This window comes from Ursus arctos, unplaced genomic scaffold, assembly GCF_023065955.2.
Source record: "Ursus arctos isolate Adak ecotype North America unplaced genomic scaffold, UrsArc2.0 scaffold_12, whole genome shotgun sequence".
In the NCBI taxonomy this organism is placed as follows: Eukaryota; Metazoa; Chordata; class Mammalia; order Carnivora; family Ursidae; genus Ursus; species Ursus arctos.
The window spans coordinates 5,773,573-5,799,924 of NW_026622786.1; the positions used below are offsets into that span (position 1 = coordinate 5,773,573).

At 40.3% G+C, this 26,352-nt stretch overlaps 1 protein-coding gene across 1 annotated transcript in view; it reads right to left on the minus strand.

Annotated features, from left to right (window-relative positions):
- LOC125282155 (myomegalin-like) overlaps nt 1–26,352 on the minus strand; it is a 111,058-nt gene that overhangs the window by 38,117 nt on the left and 46,589 nt on the right. The window contains 9 exon segments of the mRNA XM_057310760.1: nt 2,759–2,847; nt 13,351–13,478; nt 14,649–14,761; nt 15,579–15,716; nt 16,087–16,203; nt 19,597–19,688; nt 22,619–22,700; nt 22,865–23,032; nt 25,695–25,889. Of these exon segments, the coding sequence (XP_057166743.1) occupies nt 2,759–2,847; nt 13,351–13,478; nt 14,649–14,761; nt 15,579–15,716; nt 16,087–16,203; nt 19,597–19,688; nt 22,619–22,700; nt 22,865–23,032; nt 25,695–25,889 (1,122 nt within the window).

The following is a 26,352-nucleotide window of genomic DNA, read 5'->3' on the forward strand; positions in this document are numbered from 1 at the left end:
TAGCTTTTAATCAGTTTTTCTTTCTCATCCATGGAAAGTCGATATTTCTACATTTTCCCCAAATAAAACCCCAGGGCTTTCAGTATGTGGTGGTAGGATGAATCCTTTAGGTCTATTGTTAATCATATCTCTTACAGGTTCCTCCCCACCGGCCATTTCCTAATTCATCTGTTCTAGTGCTTCCATGGCATAATTAAACCTTTTTTGTGTGTACTGGGTTTCCTTTGACCCTACACGTCTGATCTCTTATTTGAATTGAGTTGTTTTCTTTTTACCCTATGACATAGGTAAATGTAAATCAGTTCTCACACCCATGAAGGGCATTAATGATTTTTTCTCAAGTTCTTCACACTAAGTCTACTGACTTTTTTCTCCTTCATTGCATTTGAATCTTGATTCTTGATTAACTTTTTTCCACTGCAAAAGTTCAAAAGAAGAAAGGCAATGCTTGATTCGTTACACAGGCATTTCCTAGTTATTACAGACCTTACATTTGCTTGAGAATGGGATTTTGTGGGAGATACTTAGGGAAAATTACCAACATAGCCAGACCTGAGACTTCCTCATGTAAATGAGTCTAAAAATAAGGAGGGCACGTATTGCATGGGGCACTGGGTGTTATACGCAAGTAATGAATCATGGAACTTTACATGTATGGTGACTAACATAACATAATAAAAAATTATTATTAAAAAAAAATAGGGATGAAGCAACTTGCTTTGGCCAAAAGATAGCTCTTGCTGTGGAAGGAACACCAAGTGGGATGTGTTTGTGAGGGGAAGTCTGGGTAAGCCCGAGGTAGGAAGGTAGCTTGGTGTTGAGTAAAGTTTACCTTCCAAGGACACAGCAAGGAGGAACTCAGAGCCTGATTGTAAGGGACTATTTCCCCAGAAACCAGCACACACAGTTTTGAGAATCTGGACACAAAACAGTTACAGCAAAACAAGCTTTATTTATCTGGCAGCAGGAGAGTCACGCCCTCAAACTCCAGAAAGGTTGAAGTGAATTTACAATGATATCATACACCAAGGTTCCTCCTACCCAAAACTAGAGATTGATTTTCAAGGAAAGGTGATGGAAAGAAAATGATGCTTCCCCAAGATATTCTTCATCTGGCAGGTACCTAAATTTGTTTATCATGAGTCAAGCCCTCATAGAAAGGTGGACTAATAATTTATTAAGTATCTCGGCCAAGTAATAGGGCAGACATTGCAAGGGAAATACACATGCCCCAATGTAAAGGTTTATTCCAGGGTTGAACTGACCTTCTCAAAATGTGGTCTGGTCATTTGCTCCATGCTACGCTATAGGAAGATGCTTCACATCTGTGTCTCTTGTTCACTTTTTCTGAAGCTAATCCTGTCCACAGCAGCAATAACCACCAGTGACCACTGACATCCCAATCTAACTCTTGGAGTGGACATTTGCTTATCTTGCAGATCCCTCTCTTCTCCCCAAAGCTCCTCAGTAACATTAAGGAGTGCGAGGCAGAGGGATCTGTCCAGAGGGGTAGTAGTTTACATAATTAAAGTCACAAGCATTGGTTAGGAGGACTTAGAAGAAGCTGTTCAAGCAAAAAGAGAAGTAGAACTCATGTAAGAATTTAAGGAGAAGTAAGGGTCAGGTGTGGCTAGAGCAACAAAAGGGGGATCTTGGTAGAAGGTAAAGAAATGGTGTTGAGGACGTGAGGTATCCCAGACAACTAACTACTCATGTCCTCAAGAGCCAAAGACTGTGCCAAGTCCTATGAGATTTAAGGAATGTTCATGTAGGTTCTTTTTGTTGGTCTCCTCTTTTTCTTCTACAGGAGGTATAGAGGCAGACCCAGAAAGCCTCATTTTCCCAGCAGTTTTCTTAATAGCTCCAAGGAAGCTATTACTGGAAAACCCCAGCTACTTCTGCAGAAGAATGGATACCAATGATCCACTTTCTCCTTCATAACTCAGAGATTCACAGGCATGATTCATCCAGGAGACATGATTGCTAAGTGTCACTGAGCAAGGTGGAGACACATAGGAGTGCCAGTGAGGGCAAGGGGATCAATGTCGGTGACTTAATCTCTGAGGTCCAGGATATTCAACTCTTGAGCTTGTGAACATGCTGCTTACACCTTCACTGATGGCTGGTGGGAACAGTGTTTCAGCCTTGGGTACCAAGTTCTGAGGTTTGATGGGGGCTTGCTCTTGAAGTGTCACCCGCTGGTCACTGATGTGTCCCAACCTGGGTGGTCTGTCAGGTTGCCCAACGGAATTCTCTTTTGTGTAACGAGATTTCACCAAGACAGATCCCTGCTTTGGAAGCATTCCAGTCCTCTTGGAGGCTCTCAGAGAGCACTCTCCTGAAGCAGGTCTTAGGCCTGCCACCTCCCCAAGCAGCCCTCCGATGACTCCCTGGCTTCTGTGGTGTGTTTCAAATACAAAAGCCCAAGAGGGGAACTGTCCATGGTCTTGTTGTAAGTGAAAATTCTTCTGAAGCTATAGCTATAGATGGTACATAGGGGCAAAGGTGGGAAGGAGGAACAAGAGATAGAAGGAGTAAAAAGAAAAAAAAGGTGGATTGGAGAGAAAAGTGGAGTAAGGATAGGGGTTGGCTGGTAAGGTGGCTGGGAAGCTCAGGGAGGGCGGAAAGAAGACTGGGAAGTGGTTTTTATAAAAAGATAGCTTCTTACTCTAGGCTCACAAGGGCTACAGGAGACCACCAGACCCCAAAGGGCTATGAGCCTTCCACCCTGGGAACCCAGAACCTGACTTGGACTTACTTGCTGGTGGCTATTGTGTGCAGCCTCCTCCTCAATGCTGTCCGTGAACTCGGTGCTAGCATCTTCGGTATCGTCCCCTGCAGCAGCACCTGGAAGTGAGTCCAGAAGAGAAAGGTGATTCCCTTTACAGGTGGCTTCCAGACAGCAGCTAAAATTACACTTTTTGCCATCTGCCTCTGATTTCTTCCTTTCCCCATATGCATGCCCCCCTAGCCAGTAGGGCTGAAGGTGGAACCAGTGTGCCAGATCTGTAGAAAAGCTTTATATCACTGATACTTTCTTACTAATATTGAAGCTTAAGCCTTAGAACATTCACTGGCTTTGACTGCACAGACCTGCACTAAGGAGCTGGCTGTTAGAGTGGTTACCCCTCTCACCTACTTCCAGAAAGCCTGAACTATTTCTTGTCCTGCCAATCTGGCTGTCATGACCTTCTCTTTTGAAACATGGGCCCAACATGACTAACCTTTTCCCCACCATCAAGTACTGAGAGGGTCCCTGGTTTCCTGGGGATTAAGGGAGACCTCCTTTTCTCATACTTTTCCATCTCCGGGATCATGGGGTGACATTACCTCTCTAGGGGCTCTGTGTCCTACAGAAGCTCAGGACTAGTTAAGACTCAAGGCACAGAATGGTTTGGGTGTTTCCTAATTCCTTCCTTTAACCTCCCCATCTCTCTCAAACTCTTGTTCAATGCCAACATCTTTTGCCTGAAGGGTGTCTTATATTTCTTTGTCCAAATGAGTTTTAATACATTCTTTCATTCCTTAAAGATGGACACAGTCACCCGAGGGCACAGATATCTATGTCTTGCACTCAGGGAGGACAAATAACTGCAGTTTGTGGTCTGGGCAAAGGTGTGAGACAGTGTTGACCAATAGAACTTTCTGCAACTCTATGCATGTGCTGCCCAATACAGTAGACACATGTGGCTACTGAGCACTTGAATGCGCTAGGATGATTGAGGAACTGAATTATTTAATTTAATTTAATTTAATTTAATTTAATTTAATTTAATTTAAATTCAAATTCAAATTTAACGAGCCACACATGGCTCATGGCTACCATATTGGACAGAACAAAGCTGCGGCATTTCTTCCTCTCCACATCTGTTACAATAAAAGACTGTCCATCGGATTTTAGGTTAAGACCTGTGGCCCACATTACTGATTTCTTCTGAAAATGGAGGAATTTATGATGGTTAATTCATTTTAACACCAAAGAAAATCCACCAGGACACTCTACAGAACAGGTCTTATAGAACCTGCCCAAGTTAATGAAGCTTGAGCTCTAGTTCTGACCCTGGCCTCAGCAACCAACTTTTAAAACTCCTCTTCTGACCACTGAGTAACCTGTGCCCGAAAAAATTAGGTGGTTTGTCCAAGGTTATACAGCTAGTCCTGACAAGAGCTGTGCCAAGGAGTCAAGTCTCTTGACCTTCAGACAGAGGCAACTCACTGTTCCTTCTGGTGACAAATCAGATCTTTATCTTTGTCTCTTCCTCCAAGACCAAAGACCTGCTCCTGAGCTCAGACATCCGTGGATGAATAATGAGCATCCACTACCCTCTCTGCAGGTAAGGTGAACAGGAGCAGCTCACACCTTCATTCCATCTCTTGTCATCTGCCAGTTCATGCCAGAGTATTTGCAATGACCCAGGCCAATCTTATTAAAGTACTAAAAGGTAGTAAGCATGTTGCCCTAACAACTTAATCTTATGACTCATTCCACAAATGTTGTATTAACTTTGCACCACGTTCCTGTGCCCTGTTCAATAAGGTCCTACCTACAAGGAGGTACCTCCACCACTCAGCATTCTTAGGAATTCCCTGGCAAACAGTGTACAATAGGGGTTTCCCACACTTTTTCAAACAAGCCCCAGAACCATCTCATTCACAATACTGGCTGCAGAGAGATGGATGAACACACTCCCTAAGCTTTGGTAACTCACTGAAATCCAGGATGCCAATTCACTTGTGGACCTCCATATCTTATTATGTTTATTTTGGAAAATCTTTCCCTGCACAACAGTAGAGATCAGAATCTTTCATTTTTTTCTGGCAAAGAAAATGACTGTCCCACTCAATGACAGATTAAGAAAACATAGTTTTCACATTGTTTCTCCCCTGAGATCTGGGCTAGAGCAAGATCCTGTGGTTGAAGAAAGCTCAGCTGGATGAGTTGAACTCATCTCCATTATCATTCTCAGTGGCTTGTGTGGCCAGGCTGCCCCACATCCCAAGAGGATTCCTGTGCTAGGTTCCAGGAGTAAGGTAATGGATGACTGGAAAAAGTGACTGTCATTGGTCTTGAAGGCTTTCATCTCATACGTTCTGCCCTCCACTTACCTTTGTAGCTTTCTGATGCCACATCTGCATTTTTAGATAATGTTCTCTCTTTAATTCACTCAGGGACACAATACCATGGTTTTGACTTCATCAGGAGTTAAATGGAGACCAAGTTAAGAATGCCCATTTCATCCCAACATTCTAGTATGTAGGAGTTTTGCTTTCCTTATCTATTTTTAGCTAGCTTAGTCTGCTGTAGCTCCTTCAGGGGAGTTCAACAGCTGCTCAGTCTTTCACCAATGTGAATTAGAATGCTGAAGGCTGTGGGGGGAGGCGGCTAGAATCAAGTTGAAAAAATCTTATAGAAAACATTGGAATGAATAAGTTATCCCACATGAAGCCCTGTAAGTTGACACTAGACACCCTTCTGTTACCATTTTTTTAAAATCAATGACAATAAAATAATTTCTCTTTTGTGAGGGAATACCCTTTTCTAAGCTTTTACAAGGCAACAAAATGCTATCTTCCAAACTAACTTGTAATGTTCCAAATTTATAATTTAAAGGTACTATCCTAAAAAAAAAAGTTAGAAAAAAAGGTACTATGCTTTATATTGGTGGGTCTTCTGGTTATTATTTCAGATTCTCTGGAAACTAAGAGCCTGTCACTTCAAATTTCACTTTCTCGTCTCCAGGTTTTATCTCCAGATTAAGTTTTACAAGTCAGACTAGAAGTTTTTTTTTTTAAGATTTGAGAAAATGAGTGGGGGGGGGGGTGGACTTAGTCCCAGGACCCTGAGATCATGACTTGAGCCAAAGTCAGACACTTAACCGACTGAGCCACCCAGGCACACCTAGACTAGAAATTTTATTTAAATTTTTTTTTACTTGAGGTTTTGATGGTGGTTCCCAAATTGTGGTTCTTGCAAATTTCTAGGCTTGGAGCCATATATATAATGGAGGTGGTATCCCAAATCCCTTTTAGATTTAGAAAATTATTTTCCACCAGCTATCTGACTTGATAAAGTACACAGAAATAAAAGCCTCTAAAACACTACAAATCCTTCTGTGAAAATTTAACTGTTATGCACATGTTTTCTTTTAATCATTGATATAAAAATTGATAGTTTGTGGAGATTTTTAGTTGAGGAAGGCAGAATTATTAAGAACATGGACCCTGGAGCCTGATTGTCTAGGTTTGGTTTCTGCTTCTGCCATTAGTTATATGACTTTAGGCAAGCCACCACCTTTCTGTAACTCAGTTTCCTTACTTACTAATTAGGGTTAACAGTGATATCCACGCCATACAGTTGTTCACTAGTGAACTTCAAAGGCTTCACTGCATTTGAAGTGCTTAGAACAGTGCTTGGCACACAATGTATACTCAATAATATTATTGTTGTTGGTAAGCAGACATGGTCTATGAGCTAAAAAAAAAAGGTGTCCACAGATCCTAAGTGTAATCGGCAGAGAGGAATTTAATACCTAACATTATAACCGGATGATCTCGATTGCATCTATCTGCACTGCCTCACTTCTGAATATCTGTTTCCCCCAATAGGAGGCTTGAAATAATACTTTTTGGTCTCTCTGCTTCATAGGACTGTTGAAAAAACAGAGTTGTCAGTAAAGTAGGATGAATTCTTTTGAACAGGTGTTTTACAAACAGAATTCATCGTTATTACATTATGACTGCCTTAAAACTCCATCATGTATGAATAAGCCTTAGAGGAAAAGTCATATAGTGTTATGCTAATTCTTCAATAATGAGCCCAAACTGGGTTATGACAAGACCCTTTTCCCTGAATTCTACTCTAGTCATTATTGTTTCCCCTTTTAGCTATTTATATTCAACCAACAGAAAAGGAGTGATATTTTCCATATAGTTACTCAGAACATAGCAGGAGTCCTGTTTGACTAATTTGAAAGGGGATTCAAAGAACGAAAACTGTACAGCATGGGTAAGCATGTGGTGCCAAGCTCCCGGCTGGTCTTCCCCTCAGGGCCAGGCTCTCAAACCAGATCCTCTGGGCCATCTCCCACTCTCTCTTAGGGACCTGCCATGTGCTCATTATTACAAGAACACTCACACGTTCATGTCACGAACCAACTAAACTATCCCTGATTTAAATAGTATGATGCTGTATGACAGATTCAAACAAAAAAGGTCTCCTGTCAAACTCTGCATCCATTCCCTTCTGGACCATAAAAGAACTTTAAGATTTCATATAGTCCTCCATAAGCTTCTGCTGAGAAATAAAATTCTTCCACTAGACAGATTCTGCTCCGGGAACAGAGGTAGCTAAGGAAAGAAAACCGCAGTCTGCAGTCAAGCCCCTTTACGGTGTATCTTTGTCTTTATATTGCAACATCTCTAAGGCAGCTTTCCAGCCTGTACTTTATTCAGAAAGCAATTTTCCAGGGACTTAAAATTCTGTAATGTCAAGGAGTTCTTCCTGCTCATGGCCTCTTTTTTTCCCTCAAAGAACACAAGCAGCAGGCCTTTCCAGGAACATTTTATGGGAGTAGCACCACTGACCATAACAGGTGTCTCCTCAAATCTCCGTCCTGCTTGCTACTGCTCTCCCACAGCAAGGAGAACAAGAAAGAGTTTTTAAGCCTAAGGAGTTCATTTCACATTTCTGGGGGAAGTGCAATGCTTTCTTTAGTCTCACTTCTTTGAGGGAAGAATAATGCAGTTTCTTCCTCTTCCCTCCTCTAGTTAAATAAATTACAAAAGCATTCACTCATTCTGGAGCCTTCACTTCCACTTGGATTTTTAGTACAATGATCAATAACACTGGTTCTCCTATAAGGAAACAAACAAAAAAGACATGAGCTTTCTCTACTTCTCATCAATCTTTTCAAGAATGAAACCAAATGGTTACTGTTTGGCCTTTGATACTTTTATTGGATCCGTAACAATTTTCTGTGTCTCAACTAAAGTAGCTGAAATTCTAACACTTATGTATTAAAAAGAACACTCTCCATTTTAGCACAAATGTTAACACAGTTTAACACAGCACAGTGCCAGGAAGAAATGAATTTCCAGAGGAAAATATACAGCTTATTTTGGTGGGAATATAGTCCTATAAATAATCTAATGCCAAGTTATTGGATCACTTGTCATTTCCTTCTTCATTTAAATTGGTAGGAAATCACTTTACTTTTTCTCGACGGCCCTAGGACCAAAATTTTAAGTGATAGAAGTAAAACTGCTTTTATTGTCAAACTGAATACTTCATGGAAACAGAAATTCATGAATTATAGAACATACTTGTACACACACATGCCTCTAACGTTTACAGATTGAGAGGTTGGTATTTTAGAGCAATGATTTTGGTAATTGCAAAAGGAAGCAATACTCATGTTATATACGAAAGGCAAAGCTACATGCATATGCTAGACAATTATGAGTTTTTAAAGGGAACAAGGAAGCCGACTTAGTTCATCTACTTAACACCCCTATTCTTCATATTATTCTCTATCGAACATCTTCTTGCTGAACTTCCTTCTTTATCCTTCCAGGCTTAGCAAAAGGAAAACAGTATGATAAGTAAAAAAAATTTATTTCTGGAATTTGACATTAAACAACATAAAGGGAAAGTAATGCAAAAAGAATTAGTACATCACTTCGTAAGTTTAATCATTCTTTTTTGAAATCTGGTAAAATTGGTATTGTCAGCTTTACATGTTATGTTTCCCTTCCACTTCTCATCCTCTACTGGAAGCAAATTACAACACAGATTTTTTATTTGGGAAACTCCTCCTGGCTCATGTGATTATATAGAAAGAAGTTGACGACTTACCTTTTGTCAATACTCAGACTACTTAAAAGCAACATGCCTGTCTTCTAATTATAAAAAAGTTGTTTAACAAAGTTATTACTCTAAATGTCTAGTGAGAAGGTGCCTTAAATCCATATTCCAAAATGTTCTAAGACTCAAAAATTATTAACGTACAGAAATCACTCTGACATGCTGTCCCAATGACTCATTCCTTCTATTTTTTATTACCAGGTTGCCTCATATAAGCTCCATACTCCTAACTACTCTTTCTACAGTACGGATGGTTCTTCAGGACCAAAGGGAGAAGAAAAGCTCTCTAAATTTTAACCTTAAAGAAAAGAGGATGCTTTTCTTTTATATGCTTGGTTCTCACAGGATGTTAGCATCTGAAAAAGAAAGCTAATTTCATTTATTCTACCTCTACCATCTCTACAAGGCAAGATGGAAAGTGGACTGTCAGGGCGTGGGTCACTACTATTTCTTCCTAGCTTCATAGGACGACAGTCCCAAGGCATTGGCTGCATACCCTTGGAATTACTACTGGGGCCCTCGTTGAAGAGGCAACTTGAGTTTTTCAGGGACATCAAATGTGGAGATTCTATGTCTTTTTCATATAAAAAGACCATGAGGGGTGCCTGGGTGGCTCGGTCGGTTGGGTGTCTGCTTTACGTCAGGTAATGATCCCAGGGTCCTGGAATCAACCATCAAGTCAAGTCAGGCTCCCTGCTCAGCGGGGAGTCTGCTTTTCCCTCTCCCTCTTCCCCTGGCTTGTGCTCTCTCTCTCTCTCTCTCAAATAAATAAATAAAAATAAAATCTTAAAAAAAAAAAGACCATGAAACCAGAAAACAACAACTTTATCCTAAGAAACAGGAACTAGAGTTTGCTAATATTAGTTGCTCAAGGAAAGCAAAGGAACTGAAGTATTGTCCCTTTAAGATTAGCAGTCTAAAAGGAAGTGACTGTAGGTAGGTCAATTTTTATTCCTCAATGAAAGGAGCAATTTTTTGGTATAGTCTGACCTGCTTCTCCTTTCCCTCATCAGAAAACCCTAGATTAAACTGGAAGAGAGACAGAACTAACATCAATTTTCTTGAACTGTTTTGAATCTGTGAACCAAACTTCCCAAGACCAGATACCAAATTAGCACAAATAAGCATGAAAGTGAAAGGTCTTTTATGTGTATCTGTGCCAGAGGTCACTTAGGTATAAATTATGCAAGTAGCTTCCCTCCAGGAAACTTTTTGTGGCTAGGATCTAATATCCTATACAGGTCACAATTTTCTTAATCTTTACATATCTCTTACTGTATATAATGACACTGACAAATCTTTTAAAAATATGAATAAGGAAGTAGAGGTACCAACAACACCCCTGCTGTCCGCAGTGAATGAAGAGAAGTGGGTGTGGGAGAGGGGTCCGTGAGATTCAGGATAAGCACATACCTCTCAGAGCAAAAGGCTGACAATATTAAAAGAGCCCAGTTGTGCCTTTAAAAAAAAATGATAACTTGGCTAAATAGCTAAGAAGAAAACACCAGAAAAACGTTGACTTTTACTAGGCACTAATAATCGTCAGACTTCTGCAACAGAAAAGGGTAACGGAAATATCTATCAAAAGGACTTCCATTTCATTTATTAAAATAAATGTTCTGGGAGGTCCTTTTCAAGTCTACAGCTCCAAGAACTATAGACTTCATCTCCCCTGACTCTCACAACCATTACTTTGCATATTTGCTATTATCCAAAAAGGAAATGTAAGTAAAAACAAATCTACTGATATGAATTTTTCACAAATTAAGTTCTATGCTCCTAATTAATCATGGCCTGGGTTTAATTCATTCAAGATTTTTTTTTTTTAATTCAAGCACAAGGTTCTACAAGCCCATGATGCTTTCTCTAAAATTATTAAGGCTGAAAAATGCCTGAAAAAGGTCAAATAATCCCATAAGAGAAAGGGTCTGTGCTCCTGAGGAGAGAATGGAATCATATGCTATCATGGTAGATGGAATTCTGTGAGTGATGTGGGTAATCACAGCATCATCTGTCTGTGGGTTATAGAACAAAATTCATCAGAGTCGAGTTCTCTAATAAGATGCCACATTAGCACACAAACTTGTTAGGCTGGCCAGCTCTCTCCAGGCAGCACTGTTCACAAGCCTCACTCCAGGACATGAGTAGCAGATTCCAGTCACATCTATAGTGTCAGGATCAATCTCTTAAGTTTATCTTTTGCCACAAAAATCACTTATTATCTAAAATGTTTCCCAAGGACCAATATTAAAGGTGATTAACCGTAGCACAAGTCAGTCTGTCTCTTTAGGATCCAAATCAGGACCAGCATTCACTTCCTTTTCCCCACTAATCTATTTTGATCATTTTTCAATAGGAAGTTGGGTTCCTCATTATTCGGGCAGCTACCTTAAAATTTCTAACACTTAGTAACAGTTCAAGACACCATGGGAAATTCCTACTGTTGGAGGATGATAGAAGCAGGATTATAATTAGAAATTAGTATAATCACTATAAGGCATTAGAATCCAAGAATCACCAATGGTTGAATCTTAACAGGACACTTATAAAGCTTCCTTGGTCTGTTAGCAAAATAAAGGGAAAACACTTCCTAAATGCCGTGTAATCATATGACAGACTAGTCTTTGCCGGGTTGACATTTCTGTAAGTTCAATTACTCCCTCTATCCTTTTCCAGTTACAAAAAGCTTTGTGTAGGAAAGGGTCTCTCAAGATTGGAAGACGAAGAAAGTGGATGGTTCTGCTTATACTTCCTATGCCCCTCTTAAATGACTCCCCACCCCAAAGCGCATGAAAACTGGAAAGCATTTCATTAAGAGGAAGGCTTATGGCTATCAATCTTTTACAAAATACTTCATCAGAAAATCCCAGGGTGCTTCTCCAGCAGAATATTTTCTTCCCTATCCACTTTGGTCTGACTGATGCTCTATCTGTTGTTACAGGCACGGGTAAGGTTACAGAAAGTTGGACAGAATTGAGAATGTAAGGCAACCCATGTCAACAGATGAATGTGAAAGAAATTAGTGTCATGTGAATAATGGAGGGAAAACAGAAAACTCATTGTGCGCCCCCTCCTTGAGAAAGAGTACTCAGTCACCTTTATGATGCTGGAAAGCCTCAATCCCTGTTCAGCAAAGTCCATGTTTCAAACTTGAAATCTCAGCTTCTAATCTAGGAAATTTATAACCAACAGAAATCTGAAATCTCATGGTGTTGAACCGCAAAGCTCCAAAGTAATCCTGATTACTTTTTATACTCTTGACATTTAGCTAGCAGAAATACAATCTCCAGGACCCCTTTCTTATGCCTGTCATGCTGCCATAAGAAAGCACCGAGACAACGGCCCAAACCTACCAACCCAGATCTACAACATTTCTTCCTAAACTATTCAAACACCTCAAAGCCTATTACTTATTTTAATGGAGTAATGTTTAAGCACTAAAACATGAAAAACACAGGACTCCACCTCGTGCCACTACCAAATGAAAAACCAGAAGCAATACTTTCCTCTGGCTGCAATAAGCAATTTGGTGAAATGCTGAATTTAAAGGGAAACATTACATTTGAAATTATCTTTTTACATAAAGAATCATGACTCTGAAAGACATGTGGGAAAGCCTCAATCCCTGTTCACCAAATTCCATGTTTCAAAACTGAAAGGAGTCTTTATTGAAATCGTGTTCTGACTACATAAAACCCTTGGTTTAAAGGAAAAATATTAATGGAATTTAATCTGCACCTAATCTAATTTCACTATCACTATTACTGAATTATCACGTCTGAAACACTTTCAGAGGAGAAGGTTTACTGTGAACACTTCAACTATCTTTGCCTCCTCTCTCTGACTTGACCCTTCCAATACTTGGAGTCTGCTAATGGCAAGACTTGGCTTTGATTACCTTCTGATAAGGATTATACCACTTTTGCAAAGTCATTCTTATAGACATTTAATCTCTCTCTCTCTTTCACCCTGAAACTTTTATTTGATTAAAAAATCAAGTCAAATCAAAGTTTAATTCTCTCAGTCAAAGAGCAGGAGTTGGCAGATGGCAAAAATAATACACGTGCATGCGTTTATGACATGATATGGAACATATGAAATGGACGGTGAGAGCAAGGGAGTAATAAACTTTATTGGCCCATGGGAAGAGATGGGGGAACAGGGAGGGGCCAGGGAAAAGAGTGAAATGGTGGGAAAACGGAAATGGAATGCTTTAAAAGGTGCACATACACTTTGTAACCTCCACCATTCAACTCCGAGATAGATATGTACAGCGCCATACAGGTAGACTAAAGTAAGTTTCACTTTGTAGCTGATGCTACTTGGCAACAGTTCTACCATTAGCAAGTCACCATTTTAATTCTGCCAGAGTCAGACAAGGCTCTCGGGTTAGCGCAAACAAGGTTTTCCATCCTGGGCTGCAGGATGACCCGCCAGTGCTCAGAAGGCATGCTTGTGACGAACTCGCACACTTTCTAGTTCCCCACCTCCAATGGCGGCCAGGGTCTCCAGCCTGCTTAAGCGCTCCAGGCTTCTTCCAAAAACTTCTTCTAGCCGACCGCGTATCACCTGGGCCCCTTCTAGTTCCACCTGCAGAGTTCGGTCTCTCTCAGAGCTGAGTAAACATCCCATATGGAAGGAAAATGGATTAGCCATCAACTGTAATGAGTCTACGTATACTTCCGAAGAGCCATGAGACTTTCTAAAGGATGCTCTCCAGGACACAGTAATTGAGCACGGTCTTTGTTTGGGCACTGTTATCCTTCACTGCAGACAGATCAGCAAGGCCTGCTCCTTTCTTTAAAGCTTGTCATTTTATGCTAGATTGTAGGCCAATGTCACATAAAAATTATAGTTCCTAAGACTTATCTCATACCCTTATAGCCAACATAAGAGAAATTTTACTTTTTGACAAGTATTAATTTCTGAAAAACCAAAATCCAGGAAGAGCTAAATGCAAACCGAAGAAATACTGAGCCAAGTACGACGGCTACTGAAGATGTGTTCTCTCATTTGGTAACCAGACTGGACAAAGCTCTGAAAAGGAATCCAGTCAGAGAGACTAAAGATCCAGAAATTCTTTAAAAAGTAATACAATCAACTGGTCCTTCTTGTATCTTTCCTCTCCCTTCATTTCTTTGAAGTAGAAAGAAAAATGATGCTTAAACTGAACAACAAACTAGAAGAAAATGAATAGTAAAAGAATAAAAATTAGGAAAGAGAAAAAGGGACAAGGGGAGAAGGCAGAATGAGAAAAAAAAATAAAGGGAATATAAAATGAACCAGAACGACATAATATACATGACCAAAAGTCAAGAGGTACCAGCAAATATATTCACCATGATGGCTATCAGTGATCCTGGGTTGATACTAGCCATCGTGGTGAATATATTTTCTTCAATGATACTTGGCGAGTATCAATACCCTTCTATCCTCACTCTTGGAACGGAACAGCCCTTACCCAGGACATGGAGCAGAGGAACGAAAGGAAAACACTGAGTGTTTACTATATGCAAGGCATTATTTTAGTTTATATTCCAATGACTTACTTGCTGTCTTCGATTTCCTGACAAGTCTTCTCATTTGATCACTGTGTAGCTATAGGAGATAGGCACTATTCCTGACTTAAGATGTAAACACTGGGCTCTGAGAGATCCACACACCACAAATGACAAACTGAGTAATCCTAGTAATTGTCTCTCTCTCTTTTTCTCCCTGCTTTGAGATCAGAAGCATCTGCTCCTAGAGAAGAATGGAAGGGTAAACACTGCCGTCACTCTCCTACCTGTCTGGATGGGCGTGGAACTTCACCAGACTGCTATAGAGCTGTCTCTCTGCTTGCAAAGCCTCATTGAGCCGACTCCGTTCATCCACCAGCCCTTCGAGCATCAGCAGCAACTGAAGAAAGAACAGAAGCAGTACGCAAACGGACGTGAGACATGAAGCCACAGGGATCCTGAGAAAGCAGCCAAAGGAATGTACTCACATGTACTATGACCAAAAAAGCTCACCATCTTACTACTTGCTTAAACTTCCTATTATACAGTTTTCAAATCAATGTCACATTATCTTTTTTTTAATCTTTAAAACTCTATAGGGCAGAAGTCAAACATGGAAGCAAGAAGAAGAAAGAGGAGAGAGAGGCCAGAAGCGCAGCAAAGAGCTAAGAGAAGGGAGTGGAAGGGAAAGAGAGGAAGTGCCAGAAGGACACATACAGTAGGACTTATTGGTATTCTTCATTCATTCAGTCAATATTTATTGAGCACATTCTATGTGCCAGGCTCTGTTCTAGGGATCAGCTTACTATCTAGTGGGTGGAGGAGACACCATCAATCACAGACCTGTGTCGCAGAGAGCTCTACAGTAAGTGCTGTTAACAACATGAGCCACGACGTACGCAACCAGCAGAGAGGTCTGTTTAAGTGAACTGCTCGAGTTAAAAGCCAGGACTGGAGTGAAATGAGTAGTTAGTGAGAGAGATGATAACAGGGAGTACAGGCAATAGGTCGTTTTTAAATCTGGCACTGAAGAGAGGTCAGCTATGGAGGAGCAGCTAGAAAGGAATGACAAATGTTAGGGGTATCTCTTGCTGCTGCTGACCAAGGCAGCCAACTTTAGAGCACAGAGATCTCTCCCCTTCAGAGATCACTGAGATCGACAGCTTTTCCAGTGTTTGTTTCACAGTAAAAATAAGGTTTATAGTCCAATGACTTACCTGTTGTCTTCGGTTTCCTAAAGTTTCTTGACCCTGTGACTCTACTGAAGCAACTTTTTCCCGAAGAAGTAAGACTTTTTGGGTCAGGCGTTCCATAGCTGGTATGTCCTCAGGATCAACCAGCTGCATCTGCAGGTCCTAAAGGTCAAGAGAAAAATCAATAAAAATGTGGGGCGGCTCAGTCAGTGGAGCATGCGACTCTTGATCTCGGGGCTGCAAACTGCTATTTAGCAGAGGAGCAAAGGAGCAGAAGTCCCTGAAACAGTCTGCTGTACTTTCAAGTGGAATATTGATAAGCCATATGAAATAATACACTCTTTGTGAAATCTCAGCAACTCTAATACAAGTCAAAAAGGATACGGTGATATGAAGAGGCTCAAACCGACAGTGCATCAAGGAAATAAGTACTGGCCAAGGGACTCAGGGTATCTAAATGTTGTCTGAAGATGCCCTGCAGGTATTCTGAGCTGTAATCGTTTCCAAGGATCTTGAAAGAGCTTTGAAGGACCTTTATGAGGTCTTCCTTAATCTGTATGTTCCTGGTCAGGGACTCCATGTCAGCAGCCTGCACCTGCAGCTCTTCCTCTTGAACGGCCACCATGGACTGTAGTGCAGAAAGTTCCATCTGTGGAGAGAAGAAGTCCTGAAGTCAGTGTGCAGAGGACACAGTATCTGTCACATTCATATTTGAACCCCTAGGCCAAGGCTCTTCCATATTGTATCACCATCAGCCAGGAATGCGAGTGCCAACCAGAAGTTGAGTTACAGTGTTCTGGTGGATCACATCAATAAACCACACGGTGTGGTACCAAAGGGTGTTGCATGGGAAGCTGTAACGGTAGCCTTAAGGATGTCCTCCACTTTAGTCAGCACTATGAAACATTTCAAATTTGCTTAATGAATGAGTTTATTGTGCTGCTTACAAAATGGGTCACCATTAGCAGACGAGTGAATCCTCACCAACCCAACAGAATCACTACTCTTTTATTCCCCAGTTTACAGAGAGGTGACTGAGGCAGAGAGAAATTAAGGAAACTGTTCAAAGTCACAGAGTGAGGAAGGGGGAGATCCAGAATGTGAACTCAAGGAAGCAGACTCAGAACACGAGGTTATAATGCCTTTCCTGCAGATTCTAACACATCCATATATTCTTTATCATGATGGCAAGTTATTTGTAAATACACATTGTAATGAACTATTTTTTTTTTAGATTTTATTTATTTATTTGTCAGAGGGTGGGGGGAGAGAGAGCACAAGCAGGGGGAGCAGCAGGCAGAGGGAGAAGCAGGCTCCCTGCTGAGAAGGGAGCCCAATGTAGGACTCTATCCCATGACCCTGAGATCATGACCTGAGCTGAAGGAAGATGCTTAACCGACTGAGCCAGCCAGGACCCCCACGTAAGGAACTATCTGGAGATAATTAAAGGAAATAGGTGTGACAAAGAAGAGAGATGTCACAAACCTAGTTTAAGGTATAGTCAAGCTTCCTAAAGAAAGCAGCACCTGTTTCTTTAAGATATAAAATGTAAGTTAGAAGCAGTAAAAACTACTTCGAATTCCATCAATGCTGATAGTTCACTATGTGGTGATGACTTATAACTCCACAAAGTTATTTGATGCTCTGGACTCCTGTGGCATGTTAGGAAGAAATGCTTCTCCTTCCATTTCCTTCCATGTTGAAGGACCTCAGTTAGTGTGACTCCTGACATTTCTCCACCCCTTTAGTCAGCCCCAGGCAGGTAAAGTGACTTATCTTAATGGTATGTTGGGGAGGAATAAACCAGGCATGCTTGACTTGGCTCCATCTTCCTTCTTTCTAGGAGGCACCTGCCTGCAGGAAGCCTGTTTTTGGCACTGCTTCTCTAAGAGCAGGCTCTTCCTCACCATGTGGAGTGGTCTGCCAAGGCCCAATGTCGTCTGTGACTAGGTAGGTAAGTCTGCCTAATTCTGGGGATTGGCTAGCAGGCCCCTTGGTTCTTGCATTAGGTTCTCTACCTAAGCCTTTATCAGTAATGCAGCCAATGAAATACCAAACTCTCTGCCACTACTTTATTTCTCCGTTTGTTCAGACCTTGCTTACGGGAAATGGAGTGCTACTTATGAGGCCCTCTTCAGAGACCTCTATCATTATATAGCCGGGTATCGGCTCCATGGAAGAAAAACTCAAACATGAGGAAAACATTAGTGCAGCAAGATAAAGGTCTACAGCCAGGCAGACATGAGTTTTGGGTTTTAAATCTTGGCATAATCTCTCTACATTGTATTTAACCTGAACTTCATTTCCTGAATTGTAAAACGGAAATAAAACCTCCTTTTTAGGGCTATGTGAGAATAGAGAAAATATATTTAAAAGTGCCTGGTAGCCAATCAGTGAATGTTAACTATTCTTACCACTACTGCTATGATTTCAAGACAGTAGAGGGAATGCTTAAAATTCAGGAAAATCGACATGGCTTTTGGTATAAACCTAGCATCCGAGGGAATGCGACAATGAATATATACGGTATTGAACTGAGAGGCTGGTAATTGATTAAGGACACAAAAGTAAGCAATATAGCTAAATATACCTCACTCAAAATAACCATTCATAGTCCTAATTTTATGATCCCCCAAACAGGACAGAACCCAAAAGTAACATTACTCTGAATAAAGTATAGATGAGAAAAACAGGAACAGCATACGGAAACGGAAATATCTGACATGAGTAATCAGATAATGGCTAGGGTGGAACCCAAAACAAGGGAGGGGAGCCAGGGGATTTTTAAAACTGGTATTTTTAAAATGCCACACAATTTCATATCCTCAAAACTTGAGTTATATAACAGCAGTCTGGCTGTAAGAAGAAATACAGTAATGGGAAGAGAAATTAAGAGGTACAATAAGATAATTTTATCACAAATATGAATACAGGTCTTACATTCTAGATCTAACTCTGGCAAAGAGGTGGAACGAATCTGAGAAGCCAAGTAGACTAGCCGGGTAAACTTAATATACCGCTGACCCCCTAAAATAGATGTCATGGTAACATAAAGTCTTTCGGTTTTAGTTGGTAACTCTGTTCTGTGGCCCTAATACTTCTTCCATATCACAGCTGGACATAAAATCTGCTGTAAAGGGAGGGAAAAAGAGAAGGGATTCTGTAAGGCCAAAAGGCCTCTTCTAAGAAAATTCATGAAAACTCTATTGCTAGAAATACAGCATAATGCAAAAATGATCTACTCCAAGTAATGACTTCTTAGCAAGTATTCTGAGTCACAAAAGACCTAAATTTAAATCTTAGCTTTGGTATGTCTTAGTTATATGACAATTCCCCACCTCCACAGTTTTGTTAAATTTTGTTTTTTGAGAGAGCTTGTGTAAGCAGGTGGGGGTGGGCGCAGAGGGAGAGACAGAATCTTCAATCTCACGCCCCGAAGATCATGACCTGGGCTGAAACCCTAAGAGTCAGACGCTTATCCGACTGAGCCACCCAGGCGCCCCTTCCTACCTCCATGTTTAAAAAAAAAAAAAAATCAGCATTTCACCTTCTTCATCTATAAAATAGGGCCAATACCACTTAGTTTGCAGAGCTGTAAGCCTTAGTGCTAATTTAAGTAACCAGTACAGTACACTGCACGTAGCAAGTATTCAATGAACATTCTTGATCATTCCCCAAATTCTTCCGTTCCATGTTTCTAAAACTAATTTCATGGATCTAACATCGTAATTCCAAGCAGCGATTATACAGTATCTCATTTTTTCACAAGTCCTTTACAATTATTCCAGTTAGCAATGAGCAGAGAAAGTGGCCTTTGTCTTTCCAGCTCTTAAAAAGTTTAATGGTCTCCATTTATAAAAATAAAAGCATCTTTTGAGAAAATGTGTACATAAAGCAATTTGTAATTTTCTCCACAAAGAAAAAAGCCTTCCTTTGCATTTGGACCTAGATATTATACGTGGACAAGTGTACTCTTTTAAAGATAAACTATGTTGGAAGAAAATCATAGGAATTTTGAAAGTAGGCTCACTAGAACACTCACCCGACTTTCTCTTCCTTTTTTAGCCATGAGCTCAAGTTCCTCTTTGGCATTACTCAGTTCTTTTTCCAGCCCTGTAACTGTTTCCAAGTCTCCTGAAAATGAACACATAGCACGCGTCTTCATCACTATAACATCATATGACCTCCGGTGCGTGGTTTCTGAGGAATTTAGTCCGAATACACAATCTCACAACAACAACGAAAATATGTGCCAGATTGTTCTTTGCAGCAATATTTGTAATAGCAAAATATACAATCAACCTACATGCCTGTAAAAAGAAGACTGAATAAACTACGGTATATCCATGCAACGAAATACTACATACAACTGTCAAAAAGAATGAGGAAACAACTCTTTATGAACCTATATAATAAATAGATAATAAAAGCACCCAGGAAATAAAAAAATTAATCCAAATGATTTCTTGAACTCACTGTTCTAACTCTATACCCTCAGTGGGAAATAGTCTAAGGATTAAAAAAAAATAAAAAATCTTAAACGTTATTTATAAATGACTTACTGTTGATAGTGGTATTCATGTAGCCATTCTAAACTACTTTTGTATATTGTGTGAATAGGTTCATATATTCATGTTAGAGGTAACCAGGTTTCTCAAGGTCAAAAAAAGGCAGATACAAATAGAAAATAAGGGAAAGAAAGAACTTGTGGTGTTAAATTAGAATTAGAGAAATGAGTATCAAGTACGCACACACGTTACCCCCCCCCCCTTAGCTCTGTTCACCTAAAAGAACCTAGAAGCAAATGACATACGTGTGGCTATGAACCCATCTCATGCCCAGATTACTAGTACCTACCTAAATGTCATTAACCACTTTAGGGAACCAGAGCTCCTTGAAGGAACGGGCAGTTCCAGGGCTGAGGCAGGGAAAGGGAAAGGTAATCACAGAACATCTTACTGTGCCAGCAAGTGTGGGAGTGCTGAAAAACTGATGGCGACATATTCAAAGGACAGAGGAACAGCTTGGAGGGGCTCCAATTGTCCAGATTGGGGGTAACTTGGGCATCAAATGGAATAATGACAAAAACAGAAATGCAAAAAAAAATGATTTTTTTAAAAAAAGAATACATTACAATGTGTAATTACAACACACTGATATAAAAAAATGGAGTGGGAGAGAATAGGGAAAGGGCAGCTCTTAGTGAAAGAACACGTGCTAATAAACAAGGAAGAAATTTTAAAAATAGAAATCACTTTTTTAAACTACCAACCTCACAGCTGCTTCGGGAAAGGCTGAAAGGATGCTAGAACCCCTGGGTGAGTGGCTGTAGGGAGACGGTCAACGTCTCAGGGTGTTGGGCGGCAGGTCACCCACACAAAGGGAGGAATGAGCCTTCACAATGGAGAGGTCTGGCAAATACAACCTTAACTGAGGAAAATACAAACTGCTATCATGTGCTCCTGACGTGGTGCACTGAGAAAGACCTCACCCTTGTAAGTATTCTTGCCAAAAATGTTTAACTTCAATCGAACCATGAAGAAACAATCAGAGCCAGATCGAGGGCCATTCGCTGGCCCAGAGTTTTCAAAAATGCCAATGTCAAAAAAGACAAAAAAGTCTAGAAAACTTTTCTAGACTAAAAGAGACTAACACGACATGACAACTAAATGGATGCATGGTCCTGGAGGGGGAGACCCAACCATCTGGAATGTTCCTGCGACACAGGAACTCTGGATATAAACTATACATTAAGTACCAGGACTATTCCAAGGTTAAATTTCCTGAACATGATAATTACACTGTAGTTATGTAGGAGAATGCCATTGCTTTTAGGGAATACATAATGAAGCATTTAGAAATGAAGTGTCATGACATCTAAGTAATTTTTAAATGGCTTAGAAAAAACATTTCATCTGTGCATGTGCATGTGAAGAAATGGTGTAAATGTGGCAAAATGTTAATAGGTGGTGAATCTTAATAAAAGCCTATATGGGTATTCACCGCACAATTTTTGCCACTTTCCTAGAAGTTTGAAATTTGCAAAATAAAAAATTGTGGAAAAGTAATTTTTGAAAAAAGGTAAAGAGGGAGTAAATTAAACAAATCCAGTATTCTTTACTCTTTGACAAAGTTTTCCTATGAAAAAATAACTACTCACATGACTTACCTATGGAATTCCATAACACCTTATACTATAAAACAGACACAAACTTTCTACATCCTTTTTCTTTTTTTTTAAAGTAGCTCCATGTAAAGCCCAGCGTGGAGCCCAACACGGGGCTTGAACTCATGACCCTGAGATCAAGACTGGAGCTGAAATCAACAGTCGGATGCTTAACTGAGCCACCCAGGTGCCCCTTTCATTCTTAATATCATCAAAAAAATCATAAGTTAATTCTCCAAGTCCACAACGTTTCTTATACCATTATAATCACCACTTCATTAATAATGGTGAGCCCCTATTTCTACAACTCACTGGGTAAATCTCTTCCTTGAAGCCACCCTAGATCCCAACCTTTTGCTCTGTGCAAGTCAGAGACTCTAATGCCCAGCACTCATTTAAGTTTTGCTCCGACTCTTCACAGAATTCATTTGTTTTTAGGGAGTTCAAGGCCTACAATCATCTCTTAGATGGCTGTGATCTTGGCAAATAACTTAATGTATACTGCCTCCCCCTCCCAACACTGTAATGCAGGTTATGTCAAGTTACCATAAGTAGCCTCGGCCCGCTTGAAAGATACCCAGGAGAAGGTGTCAGCCCCATGGTCCTGTTGTAGAGGTTTGGAAACAATAGCCTCCTGCATTTCTGAACCCCTGCAAAGCTATCTGGAAAGTATAATCAGGAGGCAGTCTCCCTGAGCCAAACTGTGTACCCAGAACAACAGTCTCAATTCAACATAATAAGGGTAGTTCTTTCTAGCATAGACATGTCTTCAGCCTTTCAAGGGGAATCTAAGCTTATTTTTTTTCCAGTAGGAAAAGAGAGCCTTGGCCAAGCCTATTAGCAGAATTACAGAAAGAAAGACAGAAGATTCCTTAGTGAAATTAAATTTGATACTTACCTAATGAGGACCTGGGTATACTGGTATCCCCTTTGGCAGTCAACGAAATGCTATCATCTTTGGAGGGTATATGCACAAAACCCTAAAAATTGGAAGAGTCAGGGGATTTAGAAAGGTACAGGAACCATGATCACAATGACAAGGACCCTGGAATGTTCTCACACAATTTGGTATTAAAATGATCAAACTTATGCCTCAAACACAGAAAGAAAAGGCAGTTGGCATGAACATCCACACAGTTCTTACTTGATCAGTCTGCTCTCCCAGGTGGGGGCTGCTGGATGTAACTTCAGTGGGTTGGTTAGAGATGAGTGCTTGGGACACCATGAAGTCTTTCCCTCCTAAATACTGGCGCAGGGCTTGTAATTCTGAAATTCTTTCTATTAGGGCTTGTACCATCTTCTCTGCAGCGGCCTAGTAAGGAAATCACACATACCATTAGAAAGATACTCTATAAAACAAAATTTGTGTTCTGAAGTTATTCGTTAAAAGTCAACTGTTTATGAAAAGCCAGTGGCCCCCCCACCAAAAATAGTTTCCTTGCTTTCAGTTTACAGGGAAAAACAGCTGAAAAGAGTCTCTCAGAGGAAGAACACTGGAGAAACTGAATATAAACATATCTATTACAGATGAAACAATCCAAAATTGGCCCTGCCAGAACTCTATCAGGCTAAGGTATTAAGATTCTGGTTTGAAGTGGGATAGCAGATGTCCTTTACTCTGGGATACATGTGCCTTTGGCCTGGATTTCTTTACCCAAATATTCATTTGGTTTGCTCCCTTTATATCTTTGCCTACTGATACCTTATCAGATTGGCCTCCTCTGCATCTCCTATCTAAAACAGCTGTCTTTTCCCTACTCCCAGTTCTCCTTGTCCTGCTAAGTTTTTACAATGCACTTACCGTTATCTGATGTATGTCCATTGTCTGTCAACTGGGTGTAAGTTTCCTAAGGGCAGTTTCTATGATATTTCTTCAGGGATAAATCACAAGCACCCAGAACAGTGTCGGGCACATAGTAGGCATTCAATGCATATTTATCGAATGAGTCAATTACACGCAAACATTTTTATCAGACCATACATACAATCAGGAGAATCTGAACCTCAAAACCACCAAACCCAATTTATTTAATTTCAAGTCCCAGTTTTCTAAGACAGACGATATAGCGCAATAAGGAAAAGATCTAGAACATTATTTGTGACCATTACCACATAGAAAGTCTGCATTTAATCCGAAAATCCAGAAACAATAAACTAAGACTAAAATTACTAGGGGGAAAAGATGATGAATCAGGACTATATTAGCCGTATCAGCATCAACTGGGGACAATCACTACTGTTTTAATGAGAAGCTGAGCTCTTGTCATAATTTCTAAGGGAAATAAAAGAATAACCTTACATTTTTAGTAAGTAAAATTTGGGCCCTTTAGGGATTTGGACACAACTATCTTAGAGATAACAGTACATTATTAATTTGCCTGAATAAAAATCTATAGAAGTTGCTAGGGTAAAAATCGTAATAAATAATACACACGATCTCTTATGTATATGTATATATGATCTATCTGGCATGGCATTCTTCTAGCAGTGTTGTTTGTAGCAGTGGTCCTCGAAGTGTGGCTCATGAACCGGTAGCATCACCATCACCTGAGACCTTTTAAGAAATGCAAATTCTTGAGTGCTATCTATACCTCCTAATTTCTGTCCCCTAGGAGTAAGCCTGGGAATCTACATTTCTAAAAAGCTATCCAGGGGAATTTCTCCTGCATATAAAATTTAAAAAGCAGATCTAGAAGAATACAACCATTACTCTTTTTCTTGAGTTAAATCAATCTTTTGTAATTTCAGTCATCTGCTAGCTTCTACTCTTTTACTATCAGCAGTGTATAATATTTCTTTCTGGAGGTGAAATAAACTAGCTCCTTCAAGTTACAAAGGGGTTAAAAAGAGCACTCAAACAAAAACTTTTGTTAGCCTTCTGCCAAAGACTTAAATAATTCACAGTGATTTTGTTAGGTCTACTCTAGAAGCAATTTCTGCAACTCATGGCAGCATGTTTCTAAGGAAATGTATATTCACTTCAGTGGGCCTGAGGACTAGAAGAGACAACCATCCCATAATATAAAGGAAGCATTAGAGAATATTATGGTCAAATAAAAAAGGCAAATGAGAAGAATCTAGTCCTCCCTGAAACTGGCTGGGGGGATTCTGAGCATCTGGCCTCTGAAATACAGCACATATCTCTAGCCTTGAGTAGAAAGATACCTGGGAATGAAGATAAATTAAGAATGATTTTGAGGGGCACCTGGATGGCTCAGTCAGTTAAGCATCTGCCTTCGGCTAAGGTCATGGTCCCAGGGTCCTAGGATCGAGCCCCACATCGGGGGGGGGGGGGGGCGTGGGTCCCTGCTCAGCAGGGAGTCTGCTTCTCTCTTTCCCTCTGCCCTTCCCCACCGCTCATGTGCTCTCTCTCTCTCTCTCGAAAAAGTAGATAAAAATCTTCAAAAAAAAAAAAAAAAAAGAATTGGCTTTTGTAATACCTGTGTACCAGTATTTTAAGATTAATATATTCCATGTTACTATAAGATTATTTATTCTAATTACAGCCTTTGAAAAAAAACACCATCTTTTTTCCTCTTAAGATGATTCAGATTTTATAAGAATTAAGAAAAAATATGTCAAGTGTAAGTTTTCTCATACCTTGGCTAAAAAATAGAAAATACCCCTCAAGTCTTGAGAATTTAGAATCAAAATCAAAACACTCTAGAACCCTGTACTCCCTTCTGTCAAAGTTATCAGATTAAGGAAAGAAAATGTACAGAATGAAGTTAATGAGTACATGTATTGTTTAGGCACCCTTCTCAATGCAGAGGCTCTAAAAATATTGCATGCTCCTGAGGACGGAGGTAAAAGTATAGGCTAGGTAACAGACTGAAGGAAGAAACCCTAACACAACGGACTGTAAAATCACACACACACACACACACACACACATACACACACACGCCACAATGTTCAAATGCTCCCTATTCAGACTATAAATGCAGCGACACTCTCTGTGCATCAGTCCTTACTTGGCTCTCCTGCTCCCTGGTGCTCATAGACCGAAGCAGGCCTTGAATCTCTACTTCATGTTCCACTGCTTGTTTGTTTCGATCACTCAGCAGTTCCTGCAGCATCCTTTCCTTTCGCTGTAGACGCTGGCACAGCTCCTCTGCTACCTCACTCTGCCCCGGTCCGAGTTTACAGAGCAACGTGGCACTAAGATCCTAAAACAGAAGGGACACTGTAAGTTCTGGAGGAAAGAATCCCCCCTACTACATATCAAGGAGTTTATAAGAATCTGTTATAGAAGAAAGAGCTATGAGAGTCTGGAGAACAGCTATCATGTTTTATTCACTTTTGTTTCCCCAGATCAAGCACAGGCCTGGCACACAGAAGACTACATGCTCTGCTTAACCTATGCTCTGAAGTTGCTTCTGTCTACACCATGGTTTCTTTCCGTGGGCTTCTTGTTTTGTCTAAGTTGTGCATTTGGGCTCCTGGTGGGGATCACAAGGAATGTTTCAAATGGAGATTGGTTTCCTAGATTTTTCAGATGGGAGTGCTCCACAACCCTGATTTGCTGTCTGACCCCAAATTAAATACTCTGTATTCAGGCTAGTAATTTACTCTGAGATGCTTAGGAAAACACGAGTAGGAGACCTTGTACAATATTGTAATTGTTCCTGT